The 20,801-nt window shown below is 45.9% G+C and overlaps 1 protein-coding gene across 4 annotated transcripts in view; it reads left to right on the top strand.

Moving 5' to 3' along the window:
• The window catches only part of ctrip (E3 ubiquitin-protein ligase ctrip), a 176,418-nt gene that overhangs the window by 62,226 nt on the left and 93,391 nt on the right, over nucleotides 1-20,801 (top strand). For all 4 annotated transcript variants that reach the window (XM_050189402.2, XM_050189404.3, XM_050189401.3 and 1 more), the window contains exons 14-17: nucleotides 3,107-3,254; nucleotides 9,198-9,487; nucleotides 11,253-11,369; nucleotides 17,238-17,509. In XM_050189402.2, the coding sequence (XP_050045359.1) occupies nucleotides 3,107-3,254; nucleotides 9,198-9,487; nucleotides 11,253-11,369; nucleotides 17,238-17,509 (827 nt within the window). The remainder of the gene's footprint in view (nucleotides 1-3,106; nucleotides 3,255-9,197; nucleotides 9,488-11,252; nucleotides 11,370-17,237; nucleotides 17,510-20,801) is intronic.

The following is a 20,801-nucleotide window of genomic DNA, read 5'->3' as shown; positions in this document are numbered from 1 at the left end:
TACTCTTGATCTGTTACCTTTGGGGATACAAGATGCAATCACTTGTGCACTCTGCACTGGATGTGTCGGCATCTACAGGCGAAAGCGTCCACTGGAAAAACATTGCTGCGTGTGGAGTGCTGTTGCTCTGCATCTGGTGCCGTGTTACACAAGATTTCACAAATGTGATCGTATCTGCGAAAGAAATCGGCCGAGAATGCTGCTCCATGCCAGTGCCGCCACTGCTGATCGACGCATGGCACGCATTTTGTGCTATCGGCAATGCGGTTCTGGTGTATCCTCGAGTAAGGCTTGCTATAAAGTAGGCTAATGGAATTTTTACAGTAAACTTTCGTTCGGCAACGTATTCCCTATATGTGCTGTCATTTTGCAACAGCAAAATGCTTGCAAAAGCACTTTTTTTTTTTCTTTCCCTACTGATTTCGTTATTGTGAGGTTCAACTGTAGTGTGCAGCCCAATCTTAGCACCAGGCATTTTTGCCATGTACAGTAAAAGCCCGTTAATTTGGATCCCACGGGACCGGGAAAAATGTCCAAATTATCCGAATGCCGAATAAACAAATGAACAGGAAAAACATTAAAATCAAGTTCGAGAAGCCTACTTTTATTTACTGAAGTATTTTGCAATAGTAGTCTGCTTTTTCGCGAAGATTCTGGCTGACACCACAATTTTTCTTAACTCTTCCAAGTTGGAACAGCCCGCAAATTGTAAGAAGTGCTCAGGCAAATGTCCTCCAATATCATAAGTGCCTCCGTGACTTCTCGTGAAGTGCGATGAGGTCGCGGCTGCACCTCCTCGCATGACTCTTCATCTGAATCATGGTCTTCCCGGGTGCCTGTAGGTGTTATACAGGTGCCACTCATTAATAATAATTAATAATAGGTCAGGAGACTGGTCGTGGTGACACGATCATCAATCGCGATGTAGTCCTGAAGGGTCACATCTGTGGAAAGGACAGCATCGAAGGTCGGGCAGTCATCATCGGTGGACCCGGCTGAGACCTCGCTGGCTACTGCTGCATGCTCGGGCCTCACAAAACCGCTGTGCTGAAAACAGTTGGTGATGACTTTTGGAGATGTATTTTTCTACACGTGGGCGATGATGTGCACTGCGCCGAGTAAGTCCACTTCATACAGTTTTCCAACTTCTTAGCATAAGATCATTCACTGTGGCAGGTACTTTCGGCTTTTCAACTTCACATGGTGAATGATACCCTGGTCCATCGGCTGAAGGGCACATGTAGTGTTGTGCAGCAAAAAAACTACCTTGAAGCTCTTCAGTTCGCCTGTACAGTTATGTGCACTGCAGTTGTCAACAACCATAATTATCTTGCGGTCCTTAGAAGTGAAGTGCTGGTCTAACTGCTGCAGCTAGCCTCGAAAAATCTCTGAGGTCATCCAAGCCTTCCTGTTCGCTCTGTACTGAACAGGAAGGCTTTTGATGTTCTTAAAACAACATGGCTTATGCGCCTTCCCCATGACAAGTGGCAAGCGCTCCGTGCCAGTCATATTGGCGGCGAGAAGCACAGTTATCCTTTGCTTGCACTTCTTGCCACCAATGATGGGTCGCCTTTGAAAGTCACCGTCTTGTCGGGCAGAGCTCTGAAAAATAGAGCAGTTTCGTCTTCATTGAACAAGTCACTTGGTTCATATGCAGCGATGTGCTCAAGCAGCTTCACATTTTTTCACTGGGTGGTCACGCTTTCGTCAATGCTGGCCTTTTCGTCGCACCTACTTGGGAAATCGAGTTCGTGTCTCTCCCAAAACCTCACGAACCACCCTTCTGAAGCTCTGAACGATTCAATGTTCATCATTGCAGCGCACTTCTCACCTTGTGCCATGATGAAAGGTCCACTCAAAGGCAGCTGTGCATTGCGACAGTCGGTAATCCGCTGGAGCAAAGGTTCTTCGAGCTGGGGATGAGCTGCGGCTCGCAACCGCTTTCTTGATGCATAAAACTTCTTGCTTTCAAAGGCTTGAATCTGTTGCTCATTTTTCAAGTATGTTCCCAACGTGTTCCGCTTCACGTTGTACTTGGTTACAACGTGCTGTCGTGATTCGCCGTTTTTCAAAGCCTGCAAAATTTCCACCTTAGTCGCCAATTTCTTGGCTTCATACTTCAGCCGCTTTGCCGGCATTGCCATCACTGTAGCCGCATGGTGGTGGTGGCATGTAAAACATGGTCACAACGAAAAAAGAAAGCTCCGCAAGAAGAGATGATGCTGACTCGACAACACAAGGGAAAATGGCATCGAAGATGCAGTGGAGCGAAGAAAGAAGACACCGACGTTCGGTGACGCTGCGATCGCCCCCATTAATTGATGATGATGGCAATGCTTCTGAAGTTTCGGTTTCACTCCAGCGGTGCCAGCGCTGCTTTACCACTTTTTCATGTAGAGGCAGCTGTCAGCATTTGTCCGAATTAAGCGGTGCGGGGCAGAATTTTGACGAATTAACTAAGGTTTGATCCCATAGACTACCATTCACTTTGGTTGGGACTAATAGAGCCGTCCGAATTATCTGAATTTCAGAATTAACGGGTGTCGAATTCATAATGAACTTTTACTGTATCTGGAGGTAGAAGTGTTGGGTGGCAAACACCGTAACTTTCTTACTGTAGGTTTCTTGAGCTGTAGTAATAGTTGGCTGAGGTTTATTGCATGCAGTTATATATAGTGGCATGTGTACTGCCATTCTTGCTCTTTTACAATGCCATGGTGTTATACTTGATTTTTGTCTGCATTTAGCATATCATCAAGATCTCCATGCTCTGTGAGATAGTTGTAGCTTAGTAGCTTTTATTTATTTACCTGACCCCAAGGTTTATACACGTAAGTCAAACTAATCTAATCTATTTAGCATTTTTGAGGTGGAGATCTATCTTGTTTGTGTTTGCTGGCGATAGCTTCTGTAAAAATTTGCAAGCATCCACGTAGAATAAAGAATGTTTGCGTGGTGTTTTGTGCTTCGCTATAGTGGTGTTTTAATCCAACAAAATGCTTTGTCAGGGCCTTGAAAGTCATTGAGAACCCTTGATTTTTTCCTGCAAAAGCTTCTATGAATCCTGGCTAGGAAAGCCTTGCAAATCTCCTCCTGCCTTGCACAGGCGGCCCACCAGTCAGGCGAGGATGAAATCAGCCTTTCCACGATGGGCAAGACCTACACGCTCGACTTCAACCTTATGCAGCAGATCAATGAGGACACTGGCACTGCAAGGCCTGTGCAGAGGGTCACCAACCAGGGCATGGCCCAGAGTGAGTCTGGCACATTTGGCTGATCATAGCTCCCATTTTGCATCAGTTCTGAGGAAAAATGAATGTATTCGTTGCTTGAGTAAATACGGTATATTTATTATATTTAGAGAGGTCGAATTAGGGTGTAAGTTGGCGCGCGTCTCAATTTCTAGCATCTCAGCCATGGCTGCGTATGGCTGTAAGCGCGGCTAACTGAGCACATACGCAGCTGCACACCCTGCTTTAGGGGTAACCTGCCGCATGTGCTAAGAGTGGGCATGCGGAGAGGGCGTGGCACTTTGTAAACTCTCTTACCGTGCATGTAAGCTGTATTCCAGAGTTTCTATGACGGCTCCCCGCTGCCGGTGCTTTTCGTGATAGCGTGGTCCCAGTGCGGTTGATGCTATCAGCTGCAGGGGCAGAGCGCATGCGAAAGTGTGGCTGGCTTCACTTAATTTGTACTGCCGAAGGGAAGATATTATCCACGTGCCTGGCATGAAGCTGTATCATTCGTAGCAGACTCCTAAAGTTATCATAGTGAATTGCTTTCTAATTCAAATTTGCTTTTTTCGATTGCCTGATAATTAAGAAAATTCTGTGGCCCCTTTCCGTGTAAGCCTGCTGTTTGTGGGTGCTGGCTATGCACGGAGCAGTGATCAGGTCACCATGATGCGTGCAGATTTGCGTCACGATATCTCACCTGCCGTAAAGTTTGGATAGTCCTTCTGTATGTTGGTGAAAATCTGGAAAGCCAAACTTTCTGTGCAATTAATAACATTACTGCAAAAAACACAGGTCGACTAGTAAACTGATATCCAGTACAACAGAATGTCACAAGTTCATTAGTTATCAAAAATTCATTAGTTTCAGAGGAAAGAAGCACTAGGTTCTGTTCAACAGAAATTCTATTGATAAAAAAAAATATTATCCAGACCTTCATATACTAGAACTGAACTGTAATTTGGTGCCTTTATTAAGAGTAGGCCATACTGGTAACTTGCTACATTCTTGTTATGCAATGCCAAGAGACACCCGAGCATGTGGGGCACCGTATTTTCGTGCCCAACATTTGTAAGCAGTAAATTTTGCAAAAAATTTTCGAATATTCTGTAATCGATTCGAAATCTACTATGCTCCGTTTCATGTGTAGCGTGCAACAGACTGGAAGCTATGGAAGTAGGCTGCAGAAAAAAAAAAAGGGAAAAAAAAGCTAGAATGTATCATTTCTTGCATTATGTGGCTGAGTGGCACAAGGCGCGCGCATGGGGCTACGTAGCACCTGGGTTCGAATCTCAGTATGGCAAAGTTTTTCTTCCCCCCCCTTTTCTTTCTTATTTTATAAAAATGAGAATCGTTGAGCAAAAATTTTTTTTTCTGTCGTTGCCTGCATTACAACAGACTTACCAACATCCTATAAGCTCTGTAAATGTAAGTGATGAATTTTGTATGTATTGACAAAAATGTATATTTCAGCATTGTTGAAAATGAACACACAAGTTTATTTTTCAGCAATATTCAGTAGAACCCAACAAGCGCTAATACGATGACATAGAAAGGACATAACCGACGGGATGTAGCGCTTTCTTCTCTGTCCTACCCGCAGTCTCAGTTTCATGAGGCATTGTTCTATATCAAAGCAATTTTCAATCGGCAGTTTTCACGTAAGATAACCAATGCAAGCATTCCCAGAGTTATCATCATTTTCCAGAAGCCTACAAGCACTGCTACACAGTTAAGATACGACACACACGGGTTTGGGTGTACAAACAGTTGAGGATACCAGGCATGGTATGGTTAATGGGGCCTGATGAGGGGCCCTTTAAACAAGCTCTTCTATACCACTCAATGCTGAGCTAAACTCATCAGGAGAGTCGCTTGACCCACCAGTGCTAATAATGATTGGCTCGATTTGATTATCTATAATTGCATCCCGTTCCCCGGCCTGACCTTCGACATGCTGGGCATGAGCGCGAGAGTTTGCCCACATTTGTTAGGTTACTGATGCCAGTGCATCTGGTTAAGGGCTGTTCAACATGCGCCAAAGTAAACTCCTTGTTTCTTATGGCTACGTGGCCTTTCATGACCCCCCATACATTCTCGATTTGGTTAAATTCACAGTGGCATGGAGGCAGTCTTAACACTTCATGACTGTATTGAGCAGCAATGTTGTCTATACGGTACACAGCGCCAGTGTAGGGCACAATTACTCTCTTTGAAAATTCCCACAGTTCGGCACGAACCATATCTGAGCTCCAAGCAATTCCCGTCCTTGTAAGCCATGCTCGGATGTCGCCTTTTCGTGTCGACACTGTGGGGACTTTTTCTAGAGTGACACTGTGATACAGCGCATTATCCATAACAATGACACTACTGGTGGAGATGTTGGGCAGCAGTTTAGTCGTAAAGCAGTGTTTGAAGTATCTGCCATCCACATGCAAATGGTAGTCCACATTACTGCCTTTCTTGGCGCTGAAGAAGTCTGCTACACCGTTAATAAATCCGGTGTCACTGCTTCCCGCATGCACAAGGATGGGGCTGCCGCACGTTTTGTTAGGCCCCTTAGGAAGGCGTCCTTAGATGGTGCCACTGTGCTGTCTTGCGATACCTGCTGCTCGGTATGGCCGTCATTTACCCACTATTCATCCAGGTAAATGATTGTCCTGCGGAAAAGTGGGATAAAAATATGTCTCTATAGCGCCCCTGAAGTCTTGTTCACGACGACACAACGCCTGAAACTACTTGGGGACAGCTTGCAGGCTGGCGTCTCTCGCTCATGATCATGTTCGAACAGTGTGGTTGTGGAAGGCGGTACGGCACTGTTGTAGCTTCAACTTCATAGCCACAAAAATTAATCCCTGCGTCAGCGTGCAAACAAATAAAACACAAACTAAAGCACAGGCTGCTGGATCGCAGCCATTAAAGTGCATAAACATTGTTTTCTATTTCCAATCACCAAAAATACACGGCAAAAGAACTCAATGTGCAAGTCACAAAATTATCAAGTATGCGTAGCTATAGTCGGATACAATTTTAGAAAAAAAGGGGAGGCCCTGCCTAGATGACCGAAGTGGAATAGCCAATTGCCTCCACAACTAAAATAGTCCCGCTCGAAAAATAGTGCTCCTGAAACGCGCAATTCTCGGTATAAATAAAGACTTTTGTATTTTGATGACTGGTTTAGTAGAGCTCTCATGTGCTACAGCACATACCGGATAACAACAGAAAAATAACCCCGTGCCTTCTACAACGCTGCCCGTCGTCTGCTCTTTAGCTTCATTGCAAGTGACAAAAGTAGAAAGAGCAGCTCTGCAAGGCTTTTGCACTTGTTCGCATGTACATGGCATATCTACTACTAGTTTTCCAAGCTTAAAATGAATCAGTTGCTATTGAAAATGTACTTATATAAAACAATGCATTTATCGCTGAAGCACACAGCTGACGTGACTTGGCCCAGTTCGAAGCGCGGGCGGCCATCTTCTTCGTCGGCGGGGTCGCCGTCCGTCCGGCTCATGACGTCAGTCCAGAGTGCGCGCCCATTGGTGGATGCTCGTGTGCATCCGCGTCGGAGGAGTAAATGCCCCCTTTTTTCTAAAGTTGTATCCAACTATAGTATAAACCACGTACTTGCCCTGCTTCCAGAACTCTTTGATGGCTCAAGTACCTCCAACACCACGTGATTATGTCGTCGCGCTCGATGAGCACCAGCTTTCATTTTTTAAAAGTGAAGCTGATGTCATGCAACAGCCTCCATAATGTCGTCTTCGTTAACTGCTGTGAAGATTTTATCAAGAATTGGAATTTCTTTTTCAGCGTACATGCCATGTACTTTAAGACAAACAGCGTGTAGTGTAAAGCTATCATGCTTGACGAAACAAGAGCTTGTTAGAGTGACTTTGCGAGGTCTCTTCTTTGGCTAAGCCAGTCGGCCTGAGAGACACTCTGTCATGTACTTCGCGGCAGTGCAAGCGGACACAGTGTCAGCACTCACAAGATCAAGAACTTCACGGACTGTCTTCGGGAAGCGTGCCCTTGTCACTGTGTAGACGTTGAAGATAAGTTGCTTGCATTGCCTTGAAAACTTTGCAGGAGATATCTTAAAAAACAAACGACAAGGCGATGCGCTTCCAGCTGAAGCCGGAGACACCATGTTCTTTGTGTTGGCTGTTCGGACGGGGCAAAACCTGGCACGAACTAAGAAGGATATTTAAAGTACTGTGATGCTTTCAATACTGGAGCTTTAAGCGTGCGCAAATCTTGTCTGTTAACAAAAACGTATATAAATACTAATATTATATTTGTGTTTACAGTATCTTTAGTTTATTGCATTTGAGCAGCGTTGTACGCTACTTTTGTTGTCGCAAGTATAGCGCCGTATTACGCTCCCCAGCTTTGGAAGCGTCGAACGCTATGTATGAAACGAAGTTCACTTATACAGTCGAACCCGACTATATCGAACCCGTTTACATCGAATTATTCTATATATCGAACAATTTCTGGTCACGGTATAGTTACAACGAGTATATATAGCAAAAATTACGCTTACATCGAACAAATATTGCAGTGACTCCCTATATATCGAACATCAAGCGGCGGAAAAGTGCCCCCAGAAGTTGGCTTTCCCTCGCGGTAGCGGGGAAACCCGGCGGCGCGGCTCCATCCAACCGCTGTCCCTACCGTGACCGCGCTGCCTCGGGCTGTTCAGGCGAGCCGTCGACACTCCCCCTGTCGCCTGTCGCGCATAGTGGAGTCTATTAGGCCACATCCTCCCTCTTTCTCTATCATCTTTCACTTGCCACCCCCTCTCCCCTGACGACGCTTCGCCGTGCTCCCTCACGGGTTGCAGAATGAAGCGTCCTTCCTTTCTTTAGATCACTATCTAGCGACACTCCCCAGCAAAAAATGATCCTGGCCCGCCTACAGCGCTTTCTCAGACAGCCAATCAGAGGCTCATGTGCTCTCTTCGTGCAAGATGGCAAAAGTGCGAGTTCTCTGGCTGCTTCTCTGGTTTATCGTGTTTGCGCCTTGTGGACCTTCTCCCGCAGTGTTGCCGTGATGAAGCGGCAGAATTCGCCTTTCGTCGTGAAGCTCGAAATCATAAATCGCGTCGAACGCGATGAGAAGTTGGATGTCCCCGCAGCGTGCAAGATTCCGAGGAGCACTCTCGGCACGATTAGGGCTAAAGTGGCCGGACTCGCAACCCGGTGCCCATGGCGCCCGACGCGTACGCACGGCCGTGTACGAGGGGTTCTTCATACGTGCCGGTTTCCGCGTGCTCGGTGAGGACTGTAAATTCTGATGAATGCGACGAAGCCGTTGCCGGTGTTGCCGAAGTTTGGAGCGAGCTGTCAAAATTTTCGGGACATTCGAATCAACGGTGGACGAGTTTGTGAGTGCAGATGATGGTGTCGCGACCACGGTAGAGCCCGGAAACGAAGACTACATCGCCGACATCGTACCGAGCACAAATGAAAGTAGGCACATTGAGGAAAGCAACTACGGTCCTTTGCCTACATCCTCCGAAGTGATTGGTGCACTCGCATTAGTCCGGCGCTTCTGCGCGAATGCGGAAGGTTGCGGCCTCAGCTGCTCCGACTCCTTAGACAACGTGGGGACGTGCGTGCGTCGCAGGCAGCGAAATTGCCCAAGCAGAAGAAAATGTAGGACTAATTTATGCCAAACTAAGCTAGTTTCGTTAATAAAGTGATTTTATAAATGGTATGTGCTTTTATGACATCCAATTATTTAGCAGGCTTATATCGAATTATGCTCTATATCGAACTGATAGGCGTTTTTTTGAGAGTTCGATATAGCCGGGTTTGACTGTAATACACTAATTAGCATGGCTGACTGCACAGTTTTCTTGCAAATATGTAGAAACCAGGCATCTGCAGCTGGAAATTACTTGAGGTCATGAGCAGATCTCTGCAACTGTGTGAATGAAATGTTTGTTTCGTTACATCACAGTGCTCTCTGGGGGCGCTTCGGCAACTGCTACAGGGGCGTCATCGTCTTCTCCTTCGTCTTCCTCCTCTTCGCCATCCCAAAGTGGCGGAGGGGCTGCTGCCACAGCAGCTGATCCACGTGCCATGTGGCTTCGCGAACAGAGCCATGCTGGGGGTCGAGCTTTTCTGGGAGCCCTGTTTGGGGCTCTACACGAGGTGTACAGCAGTTCTGCAGGACCTGCCGTGCGGCATCGCTGCCTGCGAGCACTGCTGCGCATGGTGCACTGTGCCCCTGCACCTCTTCTGGCAGAGGTGTGTGGAGAAGGAACTGCTTATGTGCCATCTCATTGCTCTCTAAAAAACAATTCCACACTAGCAGAATTTTGTTTATTTGTGCCTTGGTTTATGCACCAACTTTTTTATCCTTCGTCTTTTTCATTTTGACATTGTGTTCCTTTTTCCAAGGCCATCGTTTTTCTTGAGAACATATGCTACCATAGCCCCTCTATGCTGTACAGCCTATTGCTTGGGAACATTTTTTGTGACGTTCGTGTTTAATATCTCGTGCAACATTTCTTGATGCAAATGTATAAGCCATTGTGTAAGAATAGTCAAACTTCGATATATGAAACACGGATATACCGAATTATTGTGTATATTGAACACTTTCTATATCACCTGGAAGATTGCATGCATTTTTAAATTTTTGATTTCGAATGGGGTCAGACGTAAAATTGATACAGTGAAACCTCGTGAAACCATAGTTGGGCGGAGCTTGGAAAAAGTACGTACTAAATGATATCATGAGAAGCCAACGAATAAGGACACCAAGGAAACATAGGGAAAATTACATGTACAGTGGAACCCCGGTTATATACGTCCCAGTTTTGCGACGACCCAGGTTTTACGATGGATTAGTGCAGTCCGTCCCGGCTTTATGAGGTTTTACTGTATTTATTTGCAACACCTTTAGCACAGTAGCACAATCTATAGCAGGTGGTTAATCTCGTGTCAAGTATAGTTAAACCTCAATATAACGGACTTCAGTATATGGAAGTTCTCGATATGGCGAAGTATTTAACTTTTCATAACCTGCTGTCCATAGAACGCCATGTATTTAGAACCTTAATATAACAAAGTGTGTTTGTGTGTGATTTCAATATAACGAAATTTCACTGCCGCCGCAGAGAAATGAATAGACAGCAAACGGAAACTTTTGTGTACGCAGATGGTCAAATGATTTAATCACAAGCAGCTGCTTACAAACACACCTCTCAAATCGCACACTGTGCGACTAGAGCATATGCCGAAGTGAAGCCGCATCATGTTCTGTATAAAACACTAGTGCAATAAGATCCTATTGCGCCCCACGCACTGTGCGCTTTAGGTGGTAGTGAATGTTTGCAAGGGTGAGACAAGAAAGACGGTGACGTCACGAGTGCCGCCGTCCCAAGCGAGCAAAGGGAAAGAGGGGAGCGAGCTCGCGGTGACGCGATCAAGCAGGTGCGGAGTGGGGGCGGAGTGGAGGGTAAGTTGGCGCAGCACGTCTCGGCCATGGCTGCACATGGCTGTAAGTGCATACACGGCTCTGCATGCTGCTTTAGAGGTAATTTTTCACGTGTGCAAAGAGTGGGCGTGCCAAGGCGGCTTTTCGGTCACCTATTGGAGCGAGAGGCGGACAACGCTATTGGCCACGAGGGCGTAGTGCACTTGAAAGCGTGGCTGGCTTCGTTTAATTCGTAGCACCGAGAAGGTATTGTTGACATACGTAGCATGAAACTATCATTCGTCGCCGACTCCCAAATTTATCGAAGTTAATTTTTTTATCATTCAAATCTGCTTTTTTCGATTGCCTGATAATACGGAAAATTCTGCAGCCCATTCCCGTGTAAGAAACATAGATTGGCAGCCGTACTTATTTGCATAAAAGGTCAAATTTCAGTACAACAAAATTTCGATATAACGAAGCAAATCGCCGATTTTACCGGCTTATATTGGGGCTTAACTGTAGCTGTTCCCTCCTTTCAGTTGACACATATGGTGGTAATGTTCTTTCGTTTGTTTGAATAAATTCTAGGTGCTGCGGTCCCAACTTGTTGCCTCACACCTGGCAGCCATGCTGTCTTCTCAAGACCTCCACGTTGTGGTGGGTGCACTACAGATGGCCGACATTCTGATGCAAAAGCTCCCTGAGGTGAGCAAGCATGACCACTGGTTACAGTCGCTGACAGATTTTCTTGGATGAGTGATTTGCCATACCTGCTCGATTATGTAGACTTCCCTGTGGCTCTGCTACCTACTCTATAGAACCAATGTACAGCAGAACCCCGCTGTTACGTTCCTCACTGCTGCGTTTTCCCAGCTGCTACGTCGTTTTCATCCGGTCCCGGCATAGCTTCCATAGGATCCAATGTATAAGGAACCCCGCTGTTACGTAGTAACTGTGAAAACGTTCCCGCATGATACGTCGCAACTTAGCATCCCGAACCCGCCTGGGCTAAAGTAGGCAACGCGCTCCAACTGCCATTTTGGCTTCTGACGCGTTTTGGCTGGTTTTGGCCTGGCTTGGCTATGGAACTGGCTGCAAGAAGCCGCACGCCAGTTCGAGAGGCCGCCACTAGGTGGCCATTCGTGGAAAATGCTCTCACTATCATCAATGTGATTATGCTCGCGCTGCCAGTGTCAACTTCGACTGCAGAATTTTGCGCATGTTTTGCGCGAGAAGGCGATGGACATAGCCGACAAATTGGGCATCACCGACTTTGCGGCGTCCAATGGCTGGATCGACCATTTCCGGAAGAGGCACGGCATTGCTTATAAGACGGTAAGCTAAGAAGCAGCGAGTGTGCTTTCGGTGCTTGACGCTATGCACTACGTCGCTTCAGCATGGACCGCAGTGAGTGCGTCAACTGCGCAGCACTGCTTCGCGCGGTGTGGCTATCGCGTGGACGGCGAGATGGAAGCTGCCATGGAAGCTCAAGAGTTGCAAACTGCCTCTTGTGAAGAAGAGCTAGCTGAGGCAATGAATGCGCTGGGTGCCATGGGAGTCACATAAGACAACTACGTCGCCGTGGATGCTGCCGTCGTGGCATCAGAGTGTCAGAGCATCGCCGAGATCGTTGCGAACGCGGTCGCGAGTGAAGCCGCGGACTGCGATGACGACGAGGAGCACGAGCCGCATGATGCCTGGGAGTTGCCAAATCCTAGCTTTGGAGAAGCCGTCGCGGCTCTGGACCTCCTCCGCAGGTACGTCGCACCTCACAGCGACGCTGGCAGCAATGCGGCCTTCCAGGCTACTGAGAAACGTGTGGCGATTTCTAGCGAGCGAAAGAAATGGCAAGCCACCATTCTGGACTTTTTTAAGTCCTAAGCGCACTCTGTGGAAATAAATTGTCAATAGTTGAAGCTGCACTTCTTTCATTAATTTTCGGAGCTTTCCTCACTGTTGCGTTTTCCCGGCTGTTACGTTTTTTTCCCCCGGTTCACCCGGTGAAAAGCGTATGAACGGGGTTCCACTGTACAAAGGTGACCGAAATTTTGGACGCCATGCGATGTTGCCGCCGTTCATGCTGTTGTCTGGGCATGCTCTACTGTGCAGTGGTGGAGTTGAGCTTTTTCTGTGCCCGTATATGGGCAGGTGTATCTAAAGTGGAATGCAAAGTGAAAACATGCAGCATTAGTTGAAGTTTGTATTTCCTTACGGTCAATTCAGCAAGTTTACCAGGATGAAAATTAGGGCCAATTGGTGTGTGTGTGTGTGTCTGTGTGCGCGTGCGTGCACGCGTGCATGTGCGTGCGTGCGTGCGTGCACGGGCCTTGCTTTGTCTTCCTTTCGAGCACGTGTATTGAACTCCTTTACCATTACCAACCTTCTGCCTGATCAAACATTAAGTTTTATGAAAGGGACCCTGAAACAATTTTGACGATTTTCTACAAACGTACTGAGTCGTTAGAGTAGGTCCTTCTTATCATTGACGCATCTAAGTGCTCCACTCCACGTAAGGTGTGTAATTTATTGTAAGGTTTTAAAAATGTACATCGCTGCCGATAGCAGCACACTGCTCAGCGGAATTTTCAGCCGCCCCTACCCATGTGACGTAAATCACCCAGTTGATGTCATGTGGGCGAGCTATCAGATTGGCTGCCCAGGGCCCGTCATCGATAATTTTTCCACCTTAATGGTGAACAAATGATGTTCGTAATAGTTGGAATGTTAGTTAATTTGTTTCTATAAGAAGAGTAACAGAACGAGTATGCAAAAGAACAATTTCTCACTACAATTAAGCACTTCTGGCACATAGCAAGTGTCGTCTGCTTGTGTTACAACGCGCTCCATTTTGACGAGAGCTCTGCAGTCAGTCGGTCTCAGTCTTTTCGCGAGCGCTATGATTCGACTTTGTTGCGTTGTGGACTGCAAACGTAGAGACTGGGAATATGTCAAGCTGTGACATCGTGTCCCTCTGCACGGCAGCAGACGAGCGAACTGGCTGCTGCGCATCGGACTGCCGCTATCCGATCGGCGCCAGGATTTGTGCATTTGCGGCCATCACTTTACACCAGAATATTACTAATGCAGTAGCATTTCGTGAGTCCGGTATTAGGGTAAACGCAAGCGCAAGGGGACAGGGCCTGGCCCTGTCCCCTTGTGTGCTTCACGGGTTGAGCAGAAATGCAAATATGAATGGTCTGCACGGTGCAGCCACCTGGTGGCACAGAGCTCAACCACACACAGTAGCAGTAACAAAATGTATTCTTCTTTGCTGCTGGTGTAAATTTTTCGCAGGAGTGTAACCGTTAACACGTTTTTGTAAGTATTTAAAATGTTTTACACTTGGTTAGAGCAACAGGTGGCTGGTCTGTGGATACCGATCAGGCAGCTCATGTATGTCTACGCTATAGTTCCTTCATCAGCTTGTGTTTATGTCTCCATTGTTCCGTTGAAATGCCTGACTAGCCTGTGGTTATCGGAATACCAGACACGTTCGGCGCTGCGACAGAATGCTCGCAATGCACGCTGCTTCTATATCTCTCGCTCGGTGTCGACTGCGCCAAGCAGCGGGCGAAGAGTTTGGAGAGGCTTCGCGTGCTTGCTCCTAGAGAACCGGAAGTCGACGACACGATGTGCCATCATGACGCAGATCCAGTGAAGGCGGAGCTTAGCCCCAATCACTCGGTGAACGAGTTCAGGGCAAAATGCATGACTATGGAAGAGGGTAACTTGTAATCATCTGTAGCTCTCTTAATGTGAAACGTTTCACACAAATTGTGGTGCGAATGATTAACTTTAGCTGTACCCTATGCGTCTACAAAATTTGTCCGAACCATTTCGGGGGCTCAATAAAATTGTCAGGCGGGATCGGCAGCAACCTGGGTTAATGTTTTGTTTTGGAAGTGTTGCTGTGGGGCATTGGACAGTTCTCACACCTTTAAAACATTGGTGTCGTTCATTGTGGATGCAGTGTTGTGCACCAAAGTGCTCTGGCCGACTATTTTTGTTTTACCATAGGACTTTAGGGTTCAACATATTTACTCGGAGCTTCTTAGAGAGCTGCTGTGCCTCGTGGTAACTTAGTTGTGTAGATCAGAACCAGGAACCATCTGGCATTGTGTGAGCTTTCTAAAAGCAGAATACGCAGTGCTTGTAGGGGGCAACAACCTTTTGCAGGGGCAGCAGGAAGTGGTTGAACAACCAACTGGCCATGATGACTCCCAGCCTGTACTTATTGCATGCATGCTGCCAGTGTTCACTCATTGTGACTTTCTCGTCAGCTGCCCCATCGCAAACTCTCACTCCCCATATGGGCTGTTGTGACAGATGGTCACCACGGAGGTCAAGATTAAGGGAGGCTTTCGAAATCAACCTTCTTATTTTTTCAGTGATTTTTGTGAAAATCGGCAGAGGTAGTGGCAGTGTTTCTGTGGTGTTATCATAGAAATTTCAAAGTTATATCTCAACTTCTTTAGTTGCAAATTTCTTCACCTTTTGGGCTTGTCCCAAGTCTGAGTGATGGCTGTCTCTAGTGGAACAGGGAAGCTTACCGCTTAGCATCATTCACATAATGTCTGTTGCATTCAGTAGCTCATTTTTGCCTTTTTGTAGCAATGACCGCGTGGCTAAACAAAGGCTTTCAGCAGCATATTGAATTTTTTTCCCTAGACAACAGCTTAGGAGCTAGCTGCACATTAGAAACTCATTGCTACATGGGCAGCAATGCGGCTGAAACATGCGTCTTGCAAGCCAGCACTTATGTGCAGGATTACCCTGTGCCTTTGCGGTCTGTTGCACCAGCTACTATATTTCGAGAACATTGTATGGTACAGACTTTTTCTCGTTTGAACCTTGTGAGGTCCTTTAGAGCTTACTAAATGCAGTGGAACGTTGAGTATTATGAGTGCAGCTAAATGTGACGTTCTGCACGCTTGGTCGCTAAGTCCGTGTTGCTGATGTGCAGAATGCTTAGCCGTGGGTGTGAGATGTCCAGTAAAGAGGGGTTGGACGCGCTTTTGTTGTGTTTTTTGCATCCATTCGGACACTCGACGAGATCATTGTGGTCGAGATGTCAAGAGCTCCCGAGGTGCTAAGAGCAGACACCCCTACGGAGCGACCGTTGGACCAATGACGAACCACACTGGTGTCACGTGGCGGCTGCGTCCCATCGGAGGCTCCGAAACAACGTTCAATCATTTGCTTTTTGTGTGCCTGCTTCTGTGTGGAGGAGGTAGCTGAAGTGGCAAATTTTAGGACGGAGAAATGTGCTTTCCGATGAGACTGAGATGGCGGTCAGTTGTGCCGTTCTGGAGATATTGTCTTGAAAAATGCTGTTCTTTCATGATTTTTGCGAAAATTTTTAAGTAAATTTTTTAGAGCACTTCTACGTGGTTTTAATAAAACCCTTTGAGGGTCGAATTATTTTGAAAAAAACTTTCCCAGGTGGTCAAATTACTTTATTGCGGATCTTGAATGTACAAAATGTATTAAGTCGGGAATAAATAGTCAAAAATAATTAGAAACAGTATTTTGGTGTCGGCATCACTCAGAACTGCAAAATGTTCAATAGTATTTCCGAGCGTGGCACTCCTTGAAACACGGGTCTACGCACAGCGCCTTATCGCAGTCTGCACACCTAAAATGTGTGTCTGTTCTCTTGAAGCGAGGAGTTGTGTTGGCGCACACATGCCATCTCTGCGTGCGGCTGCCTTGGGCAGAGGTCTGAGGCACGCTCTCGCGTAAGCGCGTTGCCGCGGAGAGCGAGAATACCTTGCGAACGGCGCTGATAAGCAAGTGGTGATAAACAAGCTAAGAGCAGTGCCAATCAAGATAGAAATCAACTTCCGCCGCCCCTGCGAGAGCGTGCCGACAAAGAGAAAAACCACGATTCGCGCGCCTCCGTTGCGATCACGCGGCGGAACCGAAACCGCGAAAGCGCGTTGCCACTGAGAGCGAGAATACCTCGCGAACGGCGCTGACAAGCAAGCTAAGAGCAGCGCCAATCAAGATAGAAATCAACTTCCACCGCCATGCAAGAGAGTGCCGACAAAGAAAAAAATGACGTTTCGCGCGCCTCTGTTGCGATCAGGCGGCGAAACCGAAACCGCCAAAGGGGCGTTGCCGCAGTCTGAGCGACGCGCTGAAGCTAGCAATCAGCTCTGTTTATCTCCCCAGGAAGGTAGCACCAATTTCTAACGCACCTTGTAAGTGCTAAGAGGTGGCAGCACCTCCCGATGAGCGCTCATCATCATTATGGCGCGAAATTTCAAACGGAGGGTCGGAACCGTACCCGTACGGCAAAGACTTTGCGGGACAGAAAACCGCCGCCGTACATGTACGGCGAAAACCTTCAAAGGGTTAAGCAATAATATTTCAGGATCAGATAGAAAAGGGGTTATAGAAACTGAAAATATGATTTTCAGTAAATTGATTTTCTTGGCCACTTCACACGATGTGAAAGCTAGGTCCCTGCTTAAGTGCACTTGCTCTAAACGTAGGTTCGAGAGCGAAAAATTTCTGGTCTATTTATCTGGTCTATAGCTTCCTCTGCAAATGTTTCCTTTCTTTGTGCAGGTGTTTGGGGTGCACTTTCGACGAGAGGGTGTCATGCACAGAGTGAAGCAGCTGGCTCAGGAAGAAGTGTCCACAGCTAGTGGTGATGGGTCATCTGGTGCAACCAAGTTTGCCGAGGACTCAACTGCTCTGGCCAGCTCTAGCCGCGACGGTCACACAGCTGCCACTATGCTCTGGGGCGCTCTGTCCTCCACCTCAGTTGGTCACCTTCCACCTATGAGCAATTCTGGGGACAGTGACCACTTCAGTATGGGTGCAGCCAGTGCTCAGATGTGAGTGTATTGCGTTCACTTCAGCTACAGCACTAGATTCATTGACTAAAGTTCCTTCATCTTAAATACAAGTGCTTGGTGTCGCACCTTGACAATAATCCATAGTTCTGTCGGTGTCATCGCATTAAATCGCTAACTGTTCTGCTCTCAAATGAATTAAATTTTCTCAAATTTTTTCATGACACAATCAGATTTGGAAAACGCTGTTAATGTCATTGCTTAGCAGATATGTGTTTTACAGTTGAACTTGGTTATACCAGTATTCAAGTGGCAAAAAAATTCCATTGTTATAAGTCATAATTGGCGTAACCAGATTGCATGGAAGAAGCAGAGAGGACAAACATTGAAACATTTTAATTAGACAGAAACAAGTTCTGTTCAACCCACTTACAGCACTACTTGCCTTAACAATAGTCTGATGTAACAATAAGCAGGCACTCTGTATTTTTGTGTGTTCTACAGTAAATTTTCCTGCGTACTTCAAGGTTCCCATGCCACATTATGGGCTAAACAATTAAGTCTGGCTACTGGGTCTCTGGAACGCCAAGGAATGCAAAATCATTGAAAAGAAAAACATTTGAGCCGCTGCACCCATCTACATGACGCATCCGCCTATGTGCAATGTACGGCATGCCTTTGCTGCATCGCCAGCCTTGTGCGCCTCTCTCCACTCTCCGATTTCTCTGATTTTTTAATTTCTTTTTCTGAGAGGCTAAAGGGAGACGGGAGAGAAGCATGAAAGGCGTGCACGGAACACATGTGGGTGCGACGGGTTGCGTTTCTTTAAATGCGCAGCATTTTCTTTCCTACTCACAACAGAAAAACTGTTTCTGACCTGATCTGGTCTCTAATAGAATGGTTCACACATTAAAAAAAAAAACCTGTGGTTTGGCGGTGGTGCACATTGAATCGGGGACCACGCACTCAACAACTGAGTGTCCTATCATTAGGCTATGTGCATAGCCCTTGAATCTATGAATAAATATGAACCATAAGCATGAGTCCTTTGCAAAAATAAGCTAAAAGTGCAGTTGCAGTGGCATAGCACCTCGTTACGATTTCTCATAAAAAAGTGCAGGTGCACTTATGTATCGTCAGGGCTGCATGTCGGGAACAAAGACATAGCAAGATTAGTTTGGGTAACATAGCGTCTTATCGTGGATGGTAAAAATGTGCAAGTGCGCTGATGTATGTGACAGTTGCTTTCCACTGCAGTTGCACATAACAAGGCTCTATTTGGGTTGCACTCGTTTGTGTGTGAGAGAGAGAGAGAGAGGTAACGGGTACAGGGCGCAGTGACGTGGCATCTCATCACGGTTACTCGTACCAGAAAGAATGCGGTTGGCGTGATGTAGCACAGTGTTGCTTGCTTTGCACTGCTTTGGCGCAGTATAGCTTGGAGTGTCGCACGTTTGCCTCGCAAGCCATCTTCCAAGGAAGTTCTGGAGAGAAAGCATTGTCGTGCTGCAGCAGAATACAGCTGTAGTACCCACCACCCAAGGAAGTAGATCGGGAGTGATAATGGTCATGCAGCCGTAGAATGCCGGTACAAGGCCAGCAAGTGGCAGAATGCGGATGAAGCAAGTGCTGCTCAAGAACAAAGTCTTCATGCAGCGAATGGAAGATCCACACTGCAAAAGAAAGGAAGAAAAGCATCAAAGCCACAATGGAGCTGCAATGGAAGAAGAATAAGAAAAATGTACACATAAAAAGTTACCACATTACTTTGCATCTTCATGCTAATATTCAGAAATACTTCGTGGATAATCATCTTAATTTGTTTTAGCAATCAGTTTTTTAATTATCTTCTGGTATTTTTTCTTCTGGCATACACATCCAGTACTCGGATTTAATTAACGCCAATAACCAACCCATGGGAACATTGTAGCGATTGGTGTTCACCATGTGTTGCTAAATACAGTATTGCTATAAGTGGGTTCGACTGTATTTCTGCATATTGTTCTCGCCAAGATGATAACTTGCCTGTTTTGATACATTCTTCCTTGTTTGTGCCCATCTTTACTAACTCGCTGTCCAAATATGGGCCTGACAGTGCATGCATTATTTGTCACAATTTAGGTTAGTAAGGGATTACTGCATGTTAAGGCAGCCTGGTTCTGAAAGTAATATTTATTTTTCCACCAATATTGATGAAATGATTATTACTTGTTTAGTTCATCTGAATTTTAAATATTATTTCGTTTTTGTACAGAGTCATTATTTGACGAATTATCCAAAATAATTAAAAACCACACTATTATCTTGGGCCTCCATTGTTAGAAAATGGGGAAATAAAGATTTAATTTTAAGGCATGTGTCAATAGCCCATAAGGTGAAGAATGCAATAATGCAAGCATTGTTAAAAAGGAAGTCCATATAAATGCCATTATAATACATAGAACTTCAGTTTTTGCAATGTGAGTACAGTGCAGCAAGAAATAAAGAAAGACAACTAAGTTTTGAAGCCAGAACATCAAAATCTGCATTGTACCACTTATCATACCAGCTTTCATTGGAAAAAAAAAAAAAAAAATTGCCATTCTGTCTACTCTGGCTGCTGGACATATCAACGCTGGCAGATTGCAGAGAGTAAAAAATAATAATTGCAAGAAAATAGCATCAAACAACTTGGATAGGAGGAACATGAGTTTATCTTGTTAATTTTGTTATTTGTTGCCCAAAATATCGATCCTTGAAGCAAGATACCTTACAAATTAGTGCAAAAAGTTAGATTTTAAACATCGCAGCTTTGAAGGGACACTATAGGCAAATACTAAGTTGGTGTGGATTGTTTTTCAGAAACCTTGCAATGCTTGTTCGTGCCAAACACTTGTTTCGTGGGCAGTTTATGTGTGGCAGCTACAGCGGTTGTGGGAAAGGAGCGAGCCAACGTATCGGGGTGCATCCACCTCCTAGCTATCAAAACTGAAATTGGTTAAAAAAAAAACAAAAGTTGTAGCAAATTCTTTAGGGCACTCTTATGATTTGCCAGTATTTTTTTATAAGGCTTAGAGGGCAAGCCCTTCATTTAATAACAAGTCTAAGCGGCTGAAATGAAGAACGGCAAGTCACCGTTGAATTTATTTTTGTTGCATTTTATTCTTGCTTAACATGCTGCTTTTTAGTGTGAAAACTCGAAAAAAGGAAAACAGGCAAAAGGAAAGGAAAGACGAGTGCGAAAGACGAGGCCAGTGCTTGTCTTTCCTTTTGCCTCTCTCTGTTATCTTTTTTCGAGTATTTGCACTAAAAAGCATCATGTTAAGTAAACACCAACTCGCCCAAGAAGAAGTCA

This window comes from Dermacentor andersoni, chromosome 2, assembly GCF_023375885.2.
Source record: "Dermacentor andersoni chromosome 2, qqDerAnde1_hic_scaffold, whole genome shotgun sequence".
NCBI classification, from domain to species: domain Eukaryota; kingdom Metazoa; phylum Arthropoda; class Arachnida; order Ixodida; family Ixodidae; genus Dermacentor; species Dermacentor andersoni.
The sequence above is the reverse complement of the archived record's forward strand: the minus strand, read 5'-3'. Positions and strand labels throughout refer to the sequence as shown.